Source organism: Lepidochelys kempii, chromosome 3, assembly GCF_965140265.1.
Source record: "Lepidochelys kempii isolate rLepKem1 chromosome 3, rLepKem1.hap2, whole genome shotgun sequence".
Taxonomy (NCBI): Eukaryota; Metazoa; Chordata; order Testudines; family Cheloniidae; genus Lepidochelys; species Lepidochelys kempii.
Genome location: NC_133258.1, coordinates 1,029,421 through 1,051,984, shown reverse-complemented (window position 1 = coordinate 1,051,984; position 22,564 = coordinate 1,029,421). Strand labels below are relative to the sequence as shown.

Below are 22,564 nucleotides of genomic sequence, written 5' to 3'. Positions count from 1 at the left end.
GTGCTGCTGAGCTGGCCAGACGGACGTCGGCATGTGAGCTGTGCCCGCCCAGGAGCCCCCTCCCCAGCCTGGGGTGGGCAGTCGGAGCCGTGGTGCAGCCGTTCCTGTGGCTAGCAGACCCTCCTGCCTGGGGTTGGCACTGGCTCCTGGACCCCCAGGAGGGGGCTCCCCGCTGCTCCCCGCCTTAGAGGAAGCGCAGCGGGGGGAGCTGCCTCTCTGCAGAACAGGCTCCTCATGCCAGGGGCTGCCAGGCTTCCTGCCCAGGCCGCTTCCCCCTGATACCAGCTCGAGCCCCTGGCAAGATGGGTGAGGGGTTGGGGGTAGGTGGGGCCATCTGAAGGAGGGGCTGCCCCCGCTCTGCCCTCTGGGCTCCCAGGCCCCAGCCTCCATTCTGACTGTGATTGGGGGTGTCCAGCTGTCGGTCGAAGTGCTCCAGGGCCTGGCTCCCAGGGAGCTCTCCTCAGCATGGTGCCTGCCCACCCCAGCGCCCAGAGCAGGCAGGGCTAAGTCTGGCCTCAGGGGAGCGGGAGGTGCCCAGGAACGGTGGCCATGGGCTGAGTGGAGGGACTGGCCTGGGGCCAAGGGGCGAGGAGGGCCCTGGAAGGCCCCCTGGCTGTTTGGCTGGGCTCTCATGGGGTGGGGCAGTCTCAGAGCTGGCTGGGTGGACCTGGCCTCCTGCCCGCCTCATGGCAGCAGTCGTTAGTGGGGGCAGCTAGACCCTGGCTGGGGGGTACACTGCTCCCCTTCGGGCTGGCCACTGGGGCTGTGGTGCCCGTCTCAGGGGCAGGGCAAAGCTCCTGCGCCAGTCACTGAAGGAGGCAGGGGTTAAACCCCTGGCTCTCCCCAAAGGGAATGGCCCCCTGGTATAGCTGATGGAAGCACCCCCACTTTCTCCCACCCTCTGGCTCGGGGCCTGTGGGGCCCTGCAAAGGAGGCAGAAGGCTTGTGCCAGGCCCTGCTTCCAGAGGAATGGGCTAGTTATAGAATCATAGAATATCAGGGTTGGAAGGGACCCCTGAAGGTCATCTAGTCCAACCCCCTGCTCGAAGCAGGACCAATCCCCAGTTAAATCATCCCAGCCAGGGCTTTGTCAAGCGTCACCTTAAAAACTTCTAAGGAAGGAGATTCTACCACCTCCCTAGGTAACACATTCCAGTGTTTCACCACCCTCTTGGTGAAAAAGTTTTTCCTAATATCCAACCTAAACCTCCCCCACTGCAACTTGAGACCATTACTCCTTGTCCTGTCCTCTTCCACCACTGAGAATAGTCTAGAACCATCCTCTCTGGAACCACCTCTCAGGTAGTTGAAAGCAGCTATCAAATCCCCCCTCATTCTTCTCTTCTGCAGACTAAACAATCCCAGCTCCCTCAGCCTCTCCTCATAAGTCATGTGTTCCAGTCCCCTAATCATTTTTGTTGCCCTTTGCTGGACTCTCTCCAATTTATCCACATCCTTCTTGTAGTGTGGGGCTCAAAACTGGACACAGTACTCCAGATGAGGCCTCACCAATGTCGAATAGAGGGGAACGATCACGTCCCTCGATCTGCTCGCTATGCCCCTACTTATACATCCCAAAATGCCATTGGCCTTCTTGGCAACAAGGGCACACTGCTGACTCATATCCAGCTTCTCGTCCACTGTCACCCCTAGGTCCTTTTCCGCAGAACTGCTGCCTAGCCATTCGGTCCCTAGTCTGTAGCTGTGCATTGGGTTCTTCCGTCCTAAGTGCAGGACTCTGCACTTATCCTTATTGAACCTCATCAGATTTCTTTTGGCCCAATCCTCCAATTTGTCTAGGTACCTCTGTATCCTATCCCTGCCCTCCAGCGTATCTACCACTCCTCCCAGTTTAGTATCATCTGCAAATTTGCTGAGGGTGCAATCCACACCATCCTCCAGATCATTTATGAAGATATTGAACAAAACCGACCCCAGGACCGACCCCTGGGGCACTCCACTTGACACCGGCTGCCAACTAGACATGGAGCCATTGATCACTACCCGTTGAGCCCGACAATCTAGCCAACTTTCTACCCACCTTATAGTGCATTCATCCAGCCCATACTTCTTTAACTTGCTGACAAGAATACTGTGGGAGACCGTGTCAAAAGCTTTGCTAAAGTCAAGAAAGAACCGCTTTCCCTTCATCCACAGAACCAGTAATCTCATCATAAAAGGCGATTAGATTAGTCAGGCATGGCTTGCCCTTGGTGAATCCATGCTGACTGTTCCTGATCACTTTCCTCTCATGTAAGTGCTTCAGGATTGATTCTTTGAGGACCTGCTCCATGATTTTTCCGGGGACTGAGCTGAGGCTGACTGGCCTGTAGTTCCCAGGATCCTCTTTATTCCCTTTTTTAAAGAAGGGCACTACATTAGCCTTTTTCCAGTCATCCGGGACTTCCCCCGTTCGCCACGAGTTTTCAAAGATAATGGCCAATGGCTCTGCAATCACAGCCGCCAACTCCTTTAGCACTCTCGGATGCAACTCGTCCGGCCCCATGGACTTGTGCTCGTCCAGCTTTTCTAAATAGTCCCTAACCACCTCTTTCTCCACAGAGGGCTGGCCATCTCTTCCCCATGTTGTGATGCCCAGCGCAGCAGTCTGGGAGCTGACCTTGTTATCTGTGCCCTGGCAGCCAGTACCCAGAGCAGGGTCACTGGTCAGCCCACACAGCTGCAGCCTGCTCAGGGCGGGACAGGGGGGAGATTTCCCGATGGCCTCAGCCCCCTGTGGGGATGGGCAGGAGGCACCCTCAGCTGGGCGAGCCCTGCTGGCTGGGCAAACTCCTTTCCCTCTCCCCGCTTCCCCCCACCAGTACGTGTCCTACCCCCACAGCTCCTGGGGGCATGGCGCAGCGCATCCAGGGAGGGGGGCCAGGAGCCCTGGGGCTCAATGTATATTTTTCTCTCTTCAAAGTGTAAGTTACATGATCGATTGCACATGTCCCAGTGCCCCCCCTCCCCCGCCGGCCCCTCTATCCAGGCAGCCAGCTTCTGCCGCTCTTGGGGGCCAAGTGGGGGGACAGTTCAGAGCTGGCGAGGGTAACCCTGCTTTGATGCTTTGCCTGCAGCTCCCGGGGTGGCTCCTGGGTCCCCCAGCCCAATTAGGGGTCAGGTACCTATGGCCCCTTGTCCTGAGGGGTTGCCTCACACACTCCCCACAGGAATTGCCCCCCTGGGGCCCAGGCAGGCTAGACAGGGCTGAGCGCAGCTACTTTCCCCAGGGGTGGGGAGGGAGGCAGCCCCTCGCCACCCCACCCCCCCTGGCACCACTCACAGCCAGATCCAGGGTGTGTGGGGGGGTCCCTGGCAGATGTTTCCCCTCCACCACCTCAGTTTCTCTGTGCACAGCAGCCCCCGCACCTGCATTCCCCGTGCCAGCTCTGATCTGCCCCGGCAGTGCCCTGAGCTTGCCGTGGATCTAGGCTGGGGGCCTAGATCTCTGCATTGGGGGCCCCGGCCGGGGCTCCTGGAGACTCCTTGGCAGCCTCCTCTTCGGGCTGAGCCACCTCTGTCCCCGTCTGGCTCAGCAAGAGACCCCTAGCCTCCGGCTCCTCGGCTAAGGGCCCTGCTGCCTCTGGGAGCTCCACACTGGGGTCTGCTGCCCCCTGGGTGCCTGCGAGCGCCAGGACCGTGGCAGGTTGCTCTGGCTCCTCACCTGCCCACTGCACAACCCCTTCTCCATCAGGGGCCTCAGTCTGGGCTGGCAGGGGAGGCTGGCTCTGGGCTGGGGGCAGCAGGAGCTCCGAGGGGTTCAGTAACCCGTCCCTGTTCAGGTCCTGAGTCTCCAGGATCCCGTCTACCACCACGATCACCTGCAGGGGTAGGAGAGCAGAGATGAGACGTTTGCACAGCGCTGCGGGGAGCAGACTGTGGGGCGGGGAATGGGGCACGGAGCCTGTCCCCTCTAGGGGGCGCCGGCACCAGGGCAGGGACTGTCTGGCTCAGGGGTGGGGAATGGGGCATGGGGCCTGTCCCCTCTAGGGGGCGCTGGCTCCCAGCTGGCCCAGGGTGGGGACTGGCTGGCTCTTGAGAGTCAGCCTTTGTGTTGTGGGGTGCCTGAGCTGTCCCCCCTACAGGGGGTCCCCCAAGATGTTCTCCTTGGTGCTGCCTGTGCTCTGAGCGGAGAGGGAGGCTGCCAGTCACCAGCCAGGCCCAGATCTCAGCCCAGGGGAGATGCGCCCACCCCCATGCCTGCTGGCCCCGGCCATGGCATGGACTCCCGCTGGCCCAGAGTCCCGCAGCACCTGGGGGTGGAGGGAGTTCTGAGCGGCACCTACCGCGTCGGGAGAGGGCTGCCCCTGGGCGTGCTGGGCTATCACGTCCAGCAGCAGCTGCATGAACTCCAGCCCGTCCAGCTGCCCAGTCCTGTCGTAGTCGTGTAGCGCGAAGAGGTAGAGCAGCACTGCGAGAGAGGGGGAGTCGGGGGGCATCAGTAGTTGTGGCAGGCAGGAGGGCCGGGGTGTCTGCATGGAGCCTGGGCACCCCCTGCCCAGGAATGGGGCCGGAACATGTCAGCTGCCAGGGCAGCGTGAGAGCCACTGGGCACCTGTGGGGGGCCCTCTCACCACCCCAACCCCACATGAACACAGCCACCCCCTCATGCTCCAGCCCCCCTCCCTTGGCGCTGGCGGGACGTGCCCCTTACCCTGCTCTCTCGTCATGTGAGCGGGGTCCTGGGCCATCTGCCGGACGCTTTGCAGGTAGCTCTGCAGCAGCCTGGAACAGGGAGCAGAGTGAGGCCGGGCTGGGGGCTGTGGGGGTGCCAGGGGGGTACGGAACAGCAGGGGCAGGGGAGAGCAGAGAAAGGGCCAAGGCAAGCCAAGGAGGGGGAGGCTGGACAAAGCAGACTCAAGTAATTAACCCCAGGGACAGTTTGCCAAGGCTGGCTAGTCCTCTGCCAGCTCTGCTCTGGGGCAGGCCTTGGGCTGGTGCTAGGCTGGGGGTCAGACCCCATGGTCTGCAGTGCACCAGGCCTGGAGCCAGCAGGGCACGTGTGGTGAGCCAACAATCGCCCATGGGTCCCTTCTGCCCGTCAACTGCTCCCATGGGCCCTGCCCCATCCCTGCTGCACTCACCCCTGGGACCCAGCGGGACCTGACCCAGCCCAGCTCTGGATCAGTAACTGGTTAAAAGGAAACAAAGGGGAGGAATAAATGGTCAGTTCTCAGAATGGAGAGAGGTAATTAGTGGGGTCCCCAGGGGTCTGTGCTGGGCCCAGTCCTATTCAACATTTTCATAAATGATCTGGAAAAAGGGGTAAACAGTGAGGTGGCAAAATTTGCAGATGATACAAACCTACTCAAGATAGTTACATCCCAGGCAGACTGTGAAGAGCTACAAAGGGATCTCACAAAACTGGGTGACTGGGCAACAAGATGGCAGAGGAAATTTGGTGTTGGTAAATGTAAAGTAACGCACATTGGGAAACACAATCCCAGCTATATGGACAAAAAAGAAAGATCTTGAAGTCACTGTGGATAGTTCTCTGAAAACATCCACTCAATGCGCAGCAGCAGCCAAAAAAGCAAACAGGATGCTGGGAACCATTAGGAAAGGGATAGATAGGAAGACAGAAAATATCATGTTGCCTCTATATAAATCCATGGTACGTCCACAGCTTGAATACTGTGTGCGGATGTGGTCGCCCCATCTCAAAGAAGAGATACTGGAATTGGAAAAGGTTCAGAAAAGGGCAACAAAAATGATTAGGGGTCTGGAACGGCTTCCGTATGAGGAGAGATTAATAAGACTGAGACTTTTCAGCTTGGAAAAGAGACGACTAAGGAGGCATATGATTGTCGTCTCTAAAAGCATGACTGGTATGGAGAAAGTTGCAGTGGGGGAGGTTTAGATTGGATATTAGGAAAAACTTTTTCACTGAGAGGGTGGTGAAACACTGGAATGCGTTACCTAGGGAGGTGGTAGAATCTCCTTCCTTAGAGGTTTTTAAGGTCAGGCTAGACAAAGCCCTGGCTGGGATGATTTAACTGGGAATTGGTCCTGCTTTGAGCAGGGGGTTGGACTAGATGACCTTCTGGGGTTCCTTCCAACCCTGATATTCTATGATTCTATGATTCTATGAAAGTGAATCAGGAAGTGTAATTTACTCCTTCTCATAACACAAGAACCAGAGTCACCCTATGAATTACTAGGCAGCAGGTTTAAAACAAACAAAAGGCCGTATTTCTTCACACAACGCACAGTCAACCTGTGGAACTCCTTGCCAGAGGATGTTGTGAAGGCCAAGACCATAACAGGTTCAAAAAAGAAACTAGCTAAGTTCCTGGAGGATGGGTCCAACAACAGCTATTAGCCTGCTCTGGGCATCCCTAGACCAGAAGCTGGACTGGATGACAGGCTACGTCACTCAACAGCTGTCCTGTTCTGGTCACTCCCGGTGAAGTGCCTGGCACCAGCAGACAGGCTCCTGAGCCAGCTGGACCATTGGTTCTGCTGATGCTTTCTCTGATTCCCATCCTCAACCCTCCCAAGCCCACTGACACCCCCCAAACCGCACGGCCCTTCATGGGACTCTGTCCTGCCAACTCCCTGTCCCAGCCTGTGACTCCCCCTGCTGCTCTGCCCGGGCCCCAGCCAGGCGCATCACTGCAGCAAAGCATCCCGCAAGTGCTGCGCCCTAAAAAGACAGACAGATCCCACCCCAGTCAGTGCCCCTGCCCTGCCCCCATCGACACATCCAGGGAGTGGGGCCCCAGGGAAACCCCCAGTGCATCAGTCGGCCCCACAGACCCGTCCCACCACAGGCAAGGCTCCCTGCCAGCTGCTCAGCCCCAGGCCCGGGGTCCCTCCCTGGGGGAGTTGGACTCACCGCAGCTCCTCCGGCTCGGGGTGCAGAAGGTTGGGAACGGGCTCCGCAGCAGGGTGCTCAGACCTGGGAGCAACAAATGGGGAAACAGGGCTCACAGGGGTGGGATCCAGCCCCACAGTGCAGCCCAGGGACTCCAGTGCCTACAGCAGCCAGTGGGGCAGTACAGACACCAGGGCTCCTCACAGCACCCCCCTGCAGGCAGGGGTCCGGCCCCGCCCCACCCCACCAACATCCCCCCTGCAGCCAGGGGTCCGGCCCCGCCCCGCCCCACCCCACCAACATCCCTCCTGCAGCCAGGGGTCCGGCCCCACCCCCCCACAGCACACCCCCTACAGACAGGGCTCCGGCCTCTCTCCCCACAATGCCCCCCCAGCCAGTGCTATGGCCCTGCTCCCACAGCACCCCCTGCTGGGAGCTCTCCCCCCCCATGCTCCTGCCCCGCTCCCCACCCAGGCTCCCCCCTGGCAGGGCCGTGGCAGTCCTGCTTTCTCATACCTGTTGACGCTGTCCTTGGGCGCGGCCCAGCCAGGAGTCACGGCCAGCAGCAGAGACGCCAGCAACAAGCTCCTCATCCTGAGACCAGAGTGGGGGACGGCCTGGGGGGGACAAGCAGCCGCGTCACCCCCTGCCGGAGCCCAGCGTGAGGGTCCCTGTAACTCACGGGCTGAGTCTCCCTCCGGTGGCGTCCAACTCCGCCGGGGCCTGGCCCTTTGGTGCAGTGCCCTGCTGCGTGGAGTGCCTGGAGCCCAGCGAGGCACCGTGTGGGAAGCAGCCGTATGTGCGGGGTTCCCTGGGCGTGCGCCCAGTGGGGTAAGTCACAGCCCCAGGGCCGGCTGGCCACGGCGGTGGGAGGCTGAGCCAGTGGGGAGGCTGCTCTGGGGGATCCAGGCTCCCCGTGCCCTGCTCTGGCACCATGACCATTTTGCACCCGCAGCCAGGAGCCCAGGTGGCAGCGTGGGACTGACCTCACCCCATGCCACCCTGTCTCCACTGACCTGGTGCCGTGGCAGGTGCCACTTTCCCAGGGCAGGCGTCAACAGGAGATGGGTCTGGGGGAGAACAAGGCCCCAGCCCGGGGCACAGCATCTCCGTGGTGGGGGCCCTCTGGAGAGGTGCATTATGGGCCGTGCAAGTCCCTTTGCTCTCCACCTGCCCCGCTCCTGCCCCGTTTTGTCCCTCCTCCCTGGCACCTGCTGGCGTGGCCTGACCCTGTGCATCCACCCTGCTCTGAGGTGCCTCGTCTGTTTGAATGCCCCCCAGCCCTGGCACACAGAGTGTACCCAGCATGCACTGGGGCAGAGATGCCCACAGGACTTGCATTAGACAAAGACACCCCGAGCTGGGCTGGGCCAGGCCCAGTGGGCAGGACGGAGCACCCATGTAACATGACTAGGCAATGCCACCACATGCCCATCATACACACAGACCTGGCCAGGGCGCAGGGCAGGGCGCATCCCCCACCGGCCCCCAGGGTGGCCCCAGAGCCCTTTGCAAGGGTGACCAGAGCCTGCGGCGGGGCCCCCCTCTCCCCCTGTAGGCAAAACATCCCCTAGACTAGAGCCGGGCCCCGAGCTTCTCCCCACACACACAGAGCAGCCAGCGCCAGGCCCTGGACACCGGGCACAGCCAGACATCACCCGCCGGGCACAGCAACCCAGACACAGGGACCCTCCCACACACAACAGCCTCCCACAGCCTGCCCCACACGACACCCCACGGCCCCAGCCACACGCAGGGCCACGCGCCGGCAAAGCCCCCCACCCCCACACCTGTCCAGCAGCTCCCTGGTACCCCCCTGGCCAAGGCAGGGACACGCCGCACACACTGTGCACACGGGGTCTCACGCCACCACCCAGACCCAGCACGGAGCACCCAGAGCCACACGGCCCCCCACAGCCAGCCCGGGGAGCGCCAGCGTGCGGCTGTGCCAGAAACACACACTGCCATAGTGCAGCCCGGGCAGCCACTGCACGCAGAGCACCCACGGCACCCGCACCCACGGCACCCGCACCCACGGCACCCGCACCCACGGCACCCAGAGCACCCACTGCACCCAGAGCACCCACGGCACCCGCCTCCACTGCACGCAGAGCACCCACGGCACCCGCATCCACTGCACCCGCACCCACGGCACGCAGAGCACCCACGGCACCCGCCTCCACGGCACCCGCATTCACTGCACGCAGAGCACCCACGGCACCCGCATCCACTGCACCCACACCCACGGCACCCGCATCCACTGCACCCGCACCCACGGCACGCAGAGCACCCACGGCACCCACCTCCACGGCACCCGCATTCACTGCACGCAGAGCACCCACGGCACCCGCATCCACTGCACCCACACCCACGGCACCCACACCCACGGCACGCAGAGCACCCACGGCACCCGCCTCCACGGCACCCGCATCCACTGCACGCAGAGCACCCACGGCACCCGCATCCACTGCACCCACACCCACGGCACCCGCATCCACTGCACCCGCACCCACGGCACGCAGAGCACCCACGGCACCCGCTGTGTCTGCTGCACCCAGGGCACTCACTGCATTCACATCCGCTGCATCTCTGCCCACTGCCCCGGAGCCCGCACCCCGCGCTGCGCTCACTGCACCCCGCGCCCCGACACACGCACCCGCATCCCGCCGGCTCCGCAGCCGCTCCCGGTCCCGGCGGTTCAGCAGCGGCCCCGCGCCCCGCCCCGCCCCCGCTCGGCTCCGCCCCTACGAGGCGAGGCCACGTGGCCGGGACACGTCCCCGCTCCCCCGGGACCCGCCCGCCCCGCGCCCCCCGCCCCCCTACCCCGCGCCTGGCCCATCCCCCCCGTGCCACCCCCTCCCCGCGCCAGACCCACCCCTCCCCGTGCCGCCCCCCGCCCCCCTACCCCGCGCCTGGCCCATCCCCCCCATGCCACCTGCCACCCCCCGCGGCCCCCGGCAGACCCACCCCTCCCCGTGCCGCCCCCCGTCTGGCCCATCCCCACCCGTGACACCCCCCGCCTCCCCTGCCACCCGTCTGACCCATCCCCCCCGTGCCACCCCCTCCCCGCGCCAGACCCACCCCTCCCCGTGCCGCCCCCCTGCCCCGCGCCTGGCCCATCCCCCCCATGCCACCCGCCACCCCCACCCCCAACGGCCCCCGGCAGACCCACCCCTCCCCGTGTCGCCCCCCTGCCCCGCGCCTGGCCCATCGCCCGCATGCCACCCGCCACCCCCACCCCCCGGCAGACCCACCCCTCCCCGTGAGGCCCCCCGCACCTCCCGCCTGGCCCATCCCCCCCCGTGACACCCCCCACCCCCTCTGCCACCCGTCTGACCCATCCGCCCCGTGCCACCCCTGCCCCAGAATCATAGAATCATAGAATATCAGGGTTGGAAGGGACCCCAGAAGGTCATCTAGTCCAACCCCCTGCTCAAAGCAGGACCAATTCCCAATTAAATCGGGAGTACAAGCCAGCTGCCCAGAGCGCCCCCCTACCCCAGGCACAGGCCACGGAGTACAAGCCAGCTGCCCCGTGCGCCCCCCAGGGCATGGGCCACGGAGAACGAGCCAGCTGCCCAGAGCGTCCCCCCAACCCCGGGCACGGGCCACAGAGAACAAGCCAGCTGCCCAGAGCGCGCGCCCCCCCCAGGGCACAGGCCACGGAGAACGATCCAGCTGCCCCGTGCGCCCCCCCCCCAGGGCATGGGCCACGGAGAACGAGCCAGCTGCCCAGAGCGCCCCGCAACCCCGGGCACGGGCCACAGAGAACGAGCCAGCTGCCCAGAGCGCCCCACAACCCCGGGCACGGGCCACAGAGAACGAGCCAGCTGCCCAGAGCGCCCCCCCAACCCCGGGCACGGGCCACAGATAATGAGTCAGCTGCCCAGAACCCGCGCCCCCCCCCAGGGCATGGGCCACAGAGAATGAGCTAGCTGCCCAGAGCGCGCCCCCCCGGGCACGGGCCATGGAGAACGAGCCAGCTGCCCAGAGTGCGCCCCCCTGCCCCAGGGCAGGGGCCACGGAGAATGAGCCAGCTGCCCAGAGCGCCCCCCCGGGCACGGGCCACGGAGAATGAGCCAGCTGCCCAGAGCGCCCCCCCCGGGCATGGCTCCCCCCAGGGCACGAGCCACGGAGAACGAGCCAGCTGCCCAGAGCACCGCCCCCCGGACACAGGCCATGGAGAACGAGCCAACTGTCCAGAGCGCCCCCCTACCCCAGGCACAGGCCACGGAATCACAGAATCATAGAATATCAGGGTTGGAAGGGACCTCAGGAGGTCATCTAGTCCAACCCCCTGCTCGAAGCAGGACCAATTCCCAGTTAAATCGGGAGTACAAGCCAGCTACCCAGAGTGCCCCCCCAGGGCACGGAGAATGAGTCAGCTGCCCAGAATGCCCCCCCCCAGGCACGGGCCATGGAGAACGAGCCAGCTGCCCAGAGCTCGCCCCCCCCCCCCGCCGACACGGGCCACGGAGAACAAGCCAGCTGCCCAGAGCGCCCCCCCCAGGGCACGGAGAATGAGCCAGCTGCCCAGGGCACCCCGCAAAGGAAACGCTCTGTCACCCGGGTGTGGGTGGGGCCTGGCCCCCTGCAGCACCCCCATGGGGCAGGCCTCAGTTGTGCTACTCTCTGGCTTCCCCCACGCAGGGGCCTCGCTCTGGGCCGTGACACCTCCCGCTATAGGGGCCCCCTCCAGGCAGTGGAGCCCCCCAGCAAGACAGGCTGGGAGAGCCAAGCTCTCTGCCCCCCACAGCCTTGACCCCTCTGATCCCAGCCGCCCCCAGGAGCAGGGGATGCTCGTGCCGCAGCCAGATATCCTGAGAGATGGGGCTTCAGAGAGGATCCCTCACCCCATTAATGCAGCTGAGGTCAATGCTGCCCCCCGAAGCCAAGGCATAACACCCCCCCCCAAAACAATCCAGCCCACCCTAGTGTGATCTAGCGTTTTGGGTGCAGCGAAGGGTGCGGGGTGAGGCGGCTGCTCAGGCTGGAGGTTGCAGGTTCATGTCCTCTGCAGGGGTCACACAGGGCAGTGCTATGTTGCCTGTGTGACGAAGTGGGACTGTTCTTAATGTTTCCTCTGAATTGTGTGGGGGTGCCTCAGTTTCCCCTATGCAGTGGGATAAGGGTGTATGATCCTTGCAGAGCCCTAGAGGGCAGGTGTGTGCAGGGGTCTGGACACAGAGAATGGCCGACACCCTGTTTCCTGGCAACTGATGGCCTGGGCCCTTCCCCCCTGCAAGGTGAGAGCTAAAGGGTTGCGTAAGGCCCACCCCTCCCTGCGCCACCCGCCGCCCCCCGCGAACCCGGCCTGGCCCATCCCCCCCATGCCACCCCCCGCCCCCTCTGCCACCCGTCTGGCCCATTCCCCCATCCCATGCCACTCCACGCCCCAAGTGCCCCCCACCAGAACCATCCCCCCATGCCGCCCCCTGCACCACCTACCTGGCCGATCCCCCATGCCCGCCATGCCACCCGCCAGGCCCATCCCCCATGCCACCCCCCTCCCTGTGGCACCCACCTGCCCCATCCCCCCATCCCGTGCAACTCACCTGGCCCACCCCCCCGTGCCACCCCTGCCCCCCGTGCTACCCGCCTGGCCCATCTCCCAGTCACGTGCGACCCCCACACCCAATGCCACCTGCCAGACCCATTTTCCCATCCCGTGCCACCGCTCTGGCCCATCCTTCGTGCCACCCAGCTCCCCCCGCCCGGCCCATCCCTCGGTGCCATGCCACCCCGATGCCACCTGCCGGACCCATCCTGTGCCACCCACCTCGCCCATTCCCCCGTCCATGCCACCCCCATCCTGTGCCACCCCTGTGCCACCTACCAGATCCATCTCCCCACCCCGTGGCACCTGTCCCGTGTCACCCACCACCCAGTTCCCCCTGTCCCGTGCCACCCACCAGCCCCCATGCCACCCACCAGACCCATCCCCCATGCCACCCACCAGACCCATCCCCCATGCCACCCCCTGTGCCACCCACCGGACCCATCCCCCATCCCATGCCATCCAGAACCCCCTGTGCCACCCACCAGACCCATCTGCCCACCCCGTGCCTCCTGCCAGACCCTGCAACCTGCCTGGCCCATCTCCCCACCCTGCGCCACCCGCCTGGCTGCCTGCCACCGATGCTCTGCCCAGGTCCTGCCTGCACCCGGAGCACCTGGGAGATGCTCAGGGAAGGAGTGGGAGAGTGGGGTGCTTTCCCTGGAGGAGAGGGCACCCACAGGAGCAGTGGGCTCTCAGGCTGTGCAGGGGTGGGGCGGGAGTTGGCATGGGGAGGGGAACGGGGCGCTCCAAATCCTAATCGCTTTCTGCCTCAGGGGCAAGTGATGGGAATGGATGTGATCCATCTACAAGCAGCCCGAGGGAATATTTTCTTACCAAACTGACCATCCGGCTGCGGAACGCATGGCCACGAGACGGCGACGAGGCCAGGGGCACTCGGAAAGGGTGAGCCCTTCACACGGCCCGTGAGAGCGTCCGGCGCTGTACGAGCAGAGCCGGGGCACGCGCCAGCCAGGAGCTGGCCGGCTGAGGGGGCCGTGTCCCCTGCTGAGCCGGGGACGGGGGGTTCTTGTGCCATCTCCTGGGGGGCGCAGCCCAGGACGGGAGCGCTGGGTCCCCGGGCTGAGCTAGCCTGGCCGCTCCTCCTCCGGGGCCCAGCCCCGTGCGGCCCGGGCCCTGGGTGGGCTGCTCGGCGCCCGGGGGAGTGCCGGGCTGGCCTGGCCCCAGCCTGGCACGGCCGCGCACTGTCCCCGGAACAACGTGCCGGCCCCGGGGTGCTCCCGCGCCGAGCGACTCTCCCGGCCCCGGGCCCGCGCTGCCCCCGGCGCGACACGGCCCCGGCGGTGAGCACGGCGCGGGGAACACGCCGTCCAGGGCGCCCGGGGCTGGCGCTGCCGGGCCGTGGGGCAGCGACCCCCACTCGCTCCCGCCCCCCCAAGACCCCTCTGCCCGCGGCTCGGCGCTGCCTGGGCCCTGGGCGCGGGGGGTGCCTGGGGGAGGGGCTGCGCCCAGGACTCCTGGGTCCCGCGCGACCCTCCCCTCCAGCGCAGAGCTACCCTCGCTCCGCGGCCGCCCGGCCCCTACGGGGTTAACCACGGCCGGCCTGCCCCTCACAAACATGGCTGCCGGCCTGGCCTCGCCTCGCCTGCCCCTCACAAACATGGCTGCCGGGCGGGGCGGGGCCTGCCCCTCACAAACATGGCTGCCGGCCTGGCCTGGCCTGGCCTGCCCCTCACAAACATGGCTGCCGGCCGGGGCGGGGCCTGCCCCTCACAAACATGGCTGCCGGCCTGGCTGCCCCTGCCCCTCACAAACATGGCTGCCGGGCGGGGCGGGGCCAGCGCAGGGCGGCCGGGAGCCGGGAGGAGCCAGATTCCGGCGGCCGCAGGATGTGTGGGGCGCTGGGGTCCCTGCCCGACCTGCTGCTCCGGGGCTGGGGGGAGCCGCTGCGGGTGCTGCTGGCGGCCAGCGCCGCCTTCCTCTGCTACTACTGGGTGCGCGTCCCGCAGGTCCGTCCGTCCGTCCGGTCAGTGGTGGGGGTCGGTCCGTCCGTCCGGTCAGTGCTGCGGGGGGTCGGTCCGTCCGTCCGGTCAGCGCTGCGGGGGGTCCGTCCGTCCGTCCGGTCAGCGCTGCGGGGGGTCCGTCCGTCCGTCCGGTCAGTGCTGCGGGGGGTCCGTCCGTCCGTCCGGTCAGTGCTGCGGGGGGTCGGTCCGTCCGGTCAGTGGTGGGGGTCGGTCCGTCCGTCCGGTCAGTGCTGCGGGGGGTCCGTCCGTCCGTCCGGTCAGTGCTGCGGGGGGTCGGTCCGTCCGTCCGTCCGGTCAGTGGTGGGGGTCGGTCCGTCCGTCCGGTCAGCGCTGCGGGGGGTCGGTCCGTCCGTCCGTCCGGTCAGCGCTGCGGGGGGTCCGTCCGTTCGTCCGGTCAGCGCTGCGGGGGGTCCGTCCGTCCGGTCAGTGGTGGGGGTCGGTCCGTCCGTCCGGTCAGCGCTGCGGGGGGTCGGTCCGTCCGTCCGGTCAGCGCTGCGGGGGGTCGGTCCGTCCGTCCGGTCAGCGCTGCGGGGGGTCCGTCCGTCCGTCCGGTCAGCGCTGCGGGGGGTCCGTCCGTCCGTCCGGTCAGCGCTGCGGGGGGTCCGTCCGTCCGTCCGGTCAGCGCTGCGGGGGGTCGGTCCGTCCGTCCGGTCAGTGCTGCGGGGGGTCGGTCCGTCCGTCCGTCCGGTCAGTGGTGGGGGTCGGTCCGTCCGTCCGGTCAGCGCTGCGGGGGGTCGGTCCGTCCGTCCGTCCGGTCAGCGCTGCGGGGGGGTCCGTCTGTTCGTCCGGTCAGCGCTGCGGGGGGTCCGTCCGTCCGTCCGGTCAGTGGTGGGGGTCAGTCCGTCCGTCCGTCCGGTCAGCGCTGCGGGGGGTCGGTCCGTCCGTCCGTCCGTCCGGTCAGCGGTGGTGGGGGTCGGTCCGTCCGTCCGGTCAGTCCTGCGGGGGGTCGGTCCGTCCGTCCGGCAGCGCTGCGGGGGGTCGGTCCGTCCGTCCGTCCGGTCAGTGCTGCGGGGGGTCGGTCCGTCAGTCCGTCCGGTCAGTGGTGGGGGTCGGTCCGTCCGTCCGTCCGGTCAGTCCTGCGGGGGGTCGGTCCGTCCGTCCGTCCGGCAGCGCTGCGGGGGGTCGGTCCGTCCGTCCGTCCGGCAGCGCTGCGGGGGGTCGGTCCGTCCGTCCGGCAGCGCTGCGGGGGGTCGGTCCGTCCGTCCGGCAGCGCTGCGGGGGGTCGGTCCGTCCGTCCGGCAGCGCTGCGGGGGGTCGGTCCGTCCGTCCGGTCAGTGCTGCGGGGGATCGGTCGGTCCGTCCGTCCGTCCGGTCAGTGCTGCGGGGGGTCGGTCCGTCCGTCCGTCCGGTCAGCGCTGCGGGGGGTCGGTCCGTCCGTCCGTCCGGTCAGCGCTGCGGGGGGTCGGTCCGTCCGGTCAGTGCTGCGGGGGGTCCGTCCATCGGGTCAGCGCTGGGGGGGGGGTCGGGCCCGAGGAGCCCCCCTTGCTGTGACACCCCCCTCACGGTTCCCCCCCCCCAGCTCTCAGCCCAAATAACCCCTCCCTCCCTGGGAGCCCCCCCGGGCAGACTTTGCCAGCCCTTATTTCCATTATCAGCTGTCCAGGTGGCACCGTGGCCGTGCCCAGTGGCGGGGCGGCTCTGAGCAGCCCCCCTTCTTCGCGCTGTCTCGGCCCTGAGTTCCCCAGTGGAGGGCCCCTCAGGCAGGGGGCTGGAGCGATTTGTGGAGTGGTGCTGGGTGCAGCTTGTCCCGGGCAGTGCCCGTCCCCACCCAGACACCTCACCAGGTACCCGGCCGCGTGCCCCTGGGCATGGCTGCGCTGACCTCGCTCTTCCTCGGAGAGGCCGGGCGTGGAATGAAGTGTCCCTGCCCCACAGCACAGCTGGGCAGTGACTCACTTCCCCCGGGGGGAGCCGCAGTGGCTGGGGGGCACGGGCTGAAGTGGGGGAGGCCCCCTCCACGCTGCGAGGTCACAGCTGAGCCGAGCGCCGCAGCTCCGGGCCGCGCTGGTGTCTGTCTTGGTGTTTTCGGCTGCTGAATGCCAGCTGGCCAAGCTGTGATGAGAACGACCCTCTGGTCGACCCCCACCCCATCCCTCTGCTCTGGGCATTGGCCCAGCAAGGCTCCTGTCTGGCTGTGTCATCACCCCACATACTGGGGGGTGCCTCTGCCTTTGGGGTGTGTGCCCTTGGGGACAGCTACTCCCTCCCGCTCCCAGGCCCCACTCGGTGCATCTCTCTGTTCCTGGTTCCTCTCCACCCTCCTCACGTGGCCCCATCTCACCTCGGCTCAGAACAGTGTAACGGGCTGCCCTGCCCGTGGAGCCAGCTAAGGTCACTCAGTCAGGGTGAACTGCAAACAGAACGGGGCGGACAAACCCCAACCACTGGTGGATATTCCACTCCTTGCCAAAAATCCTTTTAGAAATAGTCCACGGGTTACAGTCCAATGTCCATGTTCAGGGTGACTCCCGTCAGTGACTGGGGATCTCAATCCTTACTGCTCAGGGTTTCCCCTTCTTGAAACCCAAAGCAGATCGGAGATGAAGAAGGATCGTGTCCCAGGGTATTTATACATTTCCAGCAGCCTTTTGGCCTGAGAAAACAATCGGCTTCTCTTTCCTTCTCCTAAACATCCTGGCAATTAGCCCAGGGTCATTTATCCATTAACAGTTCAGATACCGGTTACCACAACCTTCAAAGAGCCATATAGACAATAATACTATGTCACTCCAGTGTCTTCCTAAATGTTAATATTCCCCTTTTGATCTTTGAATCAAAGCCAGAGCCATAGACAAGACTTGTTTGCTGACATCACAAGACCTGAGCACACAGCTCCCCTTCTCTCTCTCACAATGCCGGCTGCGTTTCACAGCTCTGATTGTTTACATCTCATGTGAGGTTAGGAGTGTAATATAATATCTCATTGAAAGGTGACACAGGGCCAGAAAGAGTTAATGAACTTTAGAGACTGGTTAGGAAGATCTGTAAAACCTCTGGACTATTTCTAAAAGGACTTTTGGCCTCTGTAAGCTCAGCTCTGCTCTGCATCTGAACCTCAAGAACTGAACTCAAGTCTGTCTGTATATCGATCTTTTAACCAGCACGCACGCTCTCTTCTTTTTTTAATACATTTTAGTTCAGTTACTAAGGATTGACTGTAAGCGTGTATTTGGGGTAAGATCTGAGTTATCATTTGACTTGGGTCTGGCGCTTGGTTGGTCCTTTGGGGTCAGGAGAATCTTTTCTTTTCTATGATGAAGTAAGACTTTCAGAATTTAGCATCCTATGTTTGATGTGTGTCTGGATGGAGGCCGGAGGCTGGGCACTTTAAGGGCACTGCGTTGTTTGGACGTCTGAGTACCCAGGGAGGTGCTGGAGAAGCTGGTTTGGGCTGGCTGGGTTAATCTAAGGAGTGGAATATCCACCAGCGTTTGGGGTTGTCCGCCCTGTTCTGTTTGCAGTTCACCCTGATGGAGTGACCTCAGCTGGCTCCCACGGGCAGCCCCGTCACAGTGGCGTAGTCGGCAGGACCCACAGAACCAGGTCAATTAAGCTTTGGGTCAGAACCCCACACTATCCAAATTTGAATTTTGGTAATGAGAGTTCGGTTGGTTAAAGAGCAGTTGCAATGGGTGAGCAAAGAGCATCACCCCTGATATCGGGGGGTGCCTCTGACTTTGGGGTGGCGCCCAAGGGGACAGCTGCTCCCTCCCCCTTCCAGGCCCTACTCAGTGCATCTCTCTGTTCCTGATTCCTCTCCGCCCGCCTCACGTGGCCCCATCTCACCTCTGGCCTAGAACGGCGCCGCCCGTCCCGCCTCAGCTGGCAGTGGGAGAGGGCCATGGCCTGGACTCAGGTTGCTCAGGGATGATGGTGTTACACCCTCCCACCCCCCATCTCTGGCCGCTGCCTGACTCCTGCACCTGGGGCCTGGATGGGCAAGCAGGGGCTCCAGGCACGTGTGCTGGGGGAGGGGTCTGCGCTGTTGGGGCGGGGCTCTGTCCCTGAGGGCTCAGCCCCATGTCGTGGGATCTCAGGGCCCGTGTCCGTGGCTTGTGCCAGGGCCTGTGAGCGTGACAGGCTCTGACAAGCCCAGGCACGCTGCAGCTGGTGGGGAGGTGGGGCCTGGGAGCCAGGGCCCGTCTTTTGGCTTGGGCTGGCCCCAGCTCTCCCCGAATCTCTTCCCAGAGGCCCCTGCTGGTGGGCGGGCTGCCGTTCCGTGCCTTCCTGGAGACACACTGCCCCATTGTCAGCGAGCCCTTCTACCCCACGCCCTGGTGCTACGAGGGCCGGCTCCAGACTCTGCTCCGCTTCTTCCTCCAGTCCCGGCCCCTGGTCTCTTACCGCAGGTGCGTGCTGGGCTCTCGGGCTGGGCTGGGCGAGCGCTGGGGACGCTGCTCAGTGACTCCCAGGCTGTGCCCTGGGGTGCTGCCCAGGCCCCTGCTGCTCGGGGCTCACTCCACCCTGTGCTCCCTGCCCAGTGAGTTGCTCCACACAGCGGATGGAGGGCAGCTGCTGCTGGACTGGGCAGACAATGCAGAGAGCCAGCGGTACCCGGAGCCTGGCACACGCCCCACCATCCTGCTGCTGCCAGGCCTCACCAGCAACAGCCAGGCCACCTACATCCTGCACCTGGTGCAGCAGGCCTCCCACGCGGGGTACAGGTGAGACACGCTGCGGGGGAGCTGGGCCCCTGGTGACTGGGGGGGGCTGCAGGGACCCAGCCTCATGGTCACCCCCAGAGGGTCAGGTAGTGATGGGCATCTGGGGCAGTGCCAGCCGGAGGGGGATTGGTGGGGAGAGATGGGGTCGTGGGGGAAGGGGGTTGTGGGGGGAGATGGGGGGGTCGTGGGGGAAGGGGGGCTGGGGGAGTGGGGATGGACGGGTCGTGGGGGAAGCGGGCAGGGAGCTTCACCTGTCTCCTCTCCTCTCCCCCCAGGACTGTCGTGTTCAATAACAGAGGGTGCAAGGGGGAGGATCTGCTGGTGAGTGAGCTCTGTCCCCCGGGGGGGCCTTGGGTCCCAGCTCCACCACAGAGATCCTGGCCCAGGGCACTGGAGGCCCTGGGAGTGGGGGGCCGCACACTCCGTGGGCCCGGGAGGGGAGGGGAGGGCAGGGCTAGGCCCAGGCCCCTGGGTCCCAGTAGGTCGGAGCTGCTGTCCCATCTATACAGGCAAAACAATGGGTCCAAACTAGCTGTGAGCCCTCAAGATAGATCTTGGCCTCCCTGGGGTGGTTCTCTGAGAACAGCCGCTCAACGGGCAGCAGCAGCCGGACCAGCTACCAGAGCGCGGGGAGCCAGCAGGAGAGGGATGGATAAGAGCAGAAACTATCACATTGCCTCTGTAGAAATCCCCGGGACGCCCAGCCCGGAACGCTGGATGCAGCTCTGGTCGCCCCAGCTCAGAAAAGATCCTTTACAGTTGGAAAAGGTGCAGCGAAGGATTAGGGAATAGAACTGCTTCTGTATCAGGAGAGATTAATAGAACTGGGATTCTCAGCTTGGAAAAAGAGGTGACTAAGGGGGGATAGGATAGAGGTCTATAAAATCACGACGGCTGTGGAGAGAGTGAACCAGGAAGTGTTATTTACTCTTGCTCATAACACCAGAACTAGCGGTCACCCAATGACATTACTAGGCAGCAGGTTTAAAACAAACAGAAGGAAGTATTTCTTCACACAACGCACAGTCAACCTGTGGAACTCCTTGCCAGGGGATGTTGTGAAGTCCAAGACTAGAACAGGGTTCAAAAACAGCTAGATATGTTCATGGAGGACAGGTCCATCAGTGGCTATTAGCCAGGCTGGGCAGGGCTGATGCTGCTGTTTGCCAGGAGCTGAGAATGGGCGACAGCGGCTGGATCACTGGGTGATTCCCTGGTCTCTTCATTCCCTCTGGGGCACCTGGCACTAGCTGCTCCCAGATCTGGGGTCCTGGGCTAGCTGGCCCAGTCTGGCTGTTATGAGCTGCTCCCCGAGGCAGGCGGCGTTGGCCCATCCCTGGCTGCAGTTTGCTCCACCCCATCCTGCCAGTGGCTCTCAGGGCTGAACCCTCCCCGTGCCCCCTGGGGGGCCAGGACCCCCCTCCCTTGCGTGCAAGCATGGGGGATCCAGCAGGAACATCCCGATCCACTCCATGGCCCTCTGTTAACTGCGGTCAGGTGGGGACAGCCCCCCTCCCGCAGCACTGCCCCCCTGGGGACACACACACACCCCCAGCCTGCCCCAGCACTGCCTCCCCGGGGACACCCCCCCCACCCAGCCAGCCCCAGCACTGCCTCCCCGGAGACCCCCCTGCCCCCCTCAGCTCTGCTCTTGCTCTTAGACCCCCAGAGCCTTCTGCGCTAGCAACACGGAGGACCTGCAGACCGTGGTCACCCACATCAAGGCCCAGCACCCGCGGGCACCACTCCTGGCTGTGGGTGTCTCGCTAGGCGGGTGAGCAGGGGACCTGGCCCAGGGAGGTGAGGGGTGAATCTCCCAGGTACGGGGTGGCCTGGGGTGGTTAATGGCTGCCCCCCTGCAGCTGGGGAGCAGCGAGAAGAGGGGGCTGGCAAAGCACAGGCAGGGGAAGGGTTAATTGGGGGGACACTCCCCAGGGGGAGCAGATCCCTGGCCCCAGCCCACCTGTGGTGCTGTCTCTCCAGGATCCTGGTGCTGAAGTACCTGGCGCAGCGGGGACACGACACGGGGCTGGTGGCGGCCCTGACCTTGTCCGTCCCCTGGGACACCGTGGAGTCCAGCCGCTCGCTGGAGGAGCCGCTCAACAGCCTGCTGTTCAACCGGCACCTCACGGCCAACCTGCTCCGCCTCGTCAGCCGGTGGGGCGGGGCTGGGGGGCTGGTTTGGGGAGGTGGGGGGGGCTGGTTCGTGGGGGTCAGGTATGGGCGGGGCACGGCTGGTTCAGCAGGGTCAGGTATGGATGGGTCAGGGTTGGTTCGTGGGGGTCAGTGGGGCTGGTTCAGCAGGGTCAGGTATGGGCAGGTCAGGGTTGGTTCGTGGGGGTCAGTGGGGCTGGGGGGCTGGTTCAGGGGGGTCAGGTATGGGCAGGTCAGGGTTGGTTTGTGGGGGTCAGTGGGGCTGGTTCAGGGGGGTCAGGTATGGATGGGTCGGGGTCGGTTCATGGGGGTCAGTGGGGCTGGTTCAGGGGGGTCAGGGGGACTCTGGGGCTGATAACTGGGGGTCGGGGGGCAGCCCCCCCCCACTGACTCTGGGGCACTTTGCAGGCACAGGAAGGTGATTGCAGAGAAGGTGGATGTGGATCACGTACTGAAGGTATGGGCCCCCTGCCCCTCCCCGGCCAGCCACACCCCACAGCAGCTCCGGCCCTGACCCCTGCTCTCTGCCCCAGGCACGCAGCATCCGGGAGTTTGACGAGCGCTACACAGCCGTGGTGTTCGGCTACGGGACGTGTGCCGAGTACTACCAGGCCGCCAGCCCCTCGCACTTCGTGCATGCCGTGCGCCTGCCCGTGCTCTGCCTCAACGCGGCCGACGACCCCTTCTCGCCGCTGCAGGGTGAGTGCAGGGGGCGGCCGGGGGGCTCCGGGCCCAGGGCGGGAGGCTGGCGGCTGCCTGACCCGCTCTCTTTCAGCCATGCCCCTGGCCGTGGTGCGGCGCCTCCCCACGGTGGCGGTGCTGGTGACGGTGCACGGCGGGCACATCGGCTTCCTGGAGGGGCTCTTCCCACGGCACGGGAGCTACATGGACCGCGTCTTCGCCCAGTTCGTCACGGCCGCCTTCGAGCACAGCCAGGAGCTGAGCCGCAGCCCGAGGGCAGGGGACGGGGCCAGCTGCGTGAGGCCCCAGCACTGACGCAGGCGGGCCCCAGAGCAGGCTGCAGCCCCCCCAATAAACCTCCTGCCTGGATACCTCATGTCCTCCATGAGCTGCAGGGAGGGATGGAGCCAGCTGCACGTCCCCCAAAGCCACAGGGCCAGCCAGGGCTCTGTCGCAGTGACACCAACTGCGTGGGGGTGCCAGGCTTCCACCCAGGGGCCGGGAACCGAGGGGCAGGGCTGGGACCCAGGCCCTAGAGGGGAAATACCCCGCTGGAGCCCCTGCCGGGGAGGAGGGGGAAGAGCTCTATGGAGACCAGTTTCCAGAGCCTAACACTGTCCAGGCTCTTGCCTGGGGGGGGATCCCTCCCCCTGAGAGAGACACCCCCACCTGTCAGTCCCCTGGGGGAGGGGCAGGACAATGGCCA

General features: G+C 64.9%; 2 protein-coding genes across 5 annotated transcripts; one reads left to right on the top strand and one right to left on the bottom strand.

Moving 5' to 3' along the window:
* Positions 1-2,888: 2,888 nt before the first annotated feature.
* CGREF1 (cell growth regulator with EF-hand domain 1) lies at positions 2,889-13,946 on the bottom strand. Of its 2 annotated transcripts, none has more exons than XM_073335424.1 (6): positions 13,212-13,946; positions 7,334-7,434; positions 6,839-6,901; positions 4,655-4,725; positions 4,287-4,411; positions 2,889-3,821 (listed from the first exon to the last, which is right to left on the bottom strand). In XM_073335424.1, the coding sequence occupies exons 1-6, from the start codon at positions 13,221-13,223 to the stop codon at positions 3,441-3,443; spliced, it is 753 nt and encodes a 250-aa protein (XP_073191525.1). In that variant the 5' UTR covers positions 13,224-13,946; the 3' UTR covers positions 2,889-3,440. The 2 variants fall into 2 exon arrangements, with proteins under 2 accessions (XP_073191525.1, XP_073191526.1); XM_073335425.1 differs by lacking the exon at positions 13,212-13,946 and adding an exon at positions 9,474-9,548.
* On the top strand, positions 13,169-22,227 carry ABHD1 (abhydrolase domain containing 1). Of its 3 annotated transcripts, none has more exons than XM_073335421.1 (9): positions 13,169-13,280; positions 18,548-18,708; positions 18,841-19,023; positions 19,299-19,344; positions 20,685-20,797; positions 21,007-21,180; positions 21,586-21,634; positions 21,711-21,876; positions 21,953-22,227. In XM_073335421.1, exons 1-9 carry the CDS (start codon positions 13,239-13,241, stop codon positions 22,171-22,173), a joined length of 1,155 nt encoding a protein of 384 aa, XP_073191522.1. In that variant the 5' UTR covers positions 13,169-13,238; the 3' UTR covers positions 22,174-22,227. The 3 variants fall into 3 exon arrangements, with proteins under 3 accessions (XP_073191522.1, XP_073191519.1, XP_073191521.1); XM_073335418.1 differs by lacking the exon at positions 13,169-13,280 and adding an exon at positions 14,099-14,344; XM_073335420.1 differs by lacking the exons at positions 13,169-13,280; positions 18,548-18,708 and adding an exon at positions 14,099-14,361.
* Positions 22,228-22,564: the final 337 nt, after the last annotated feature.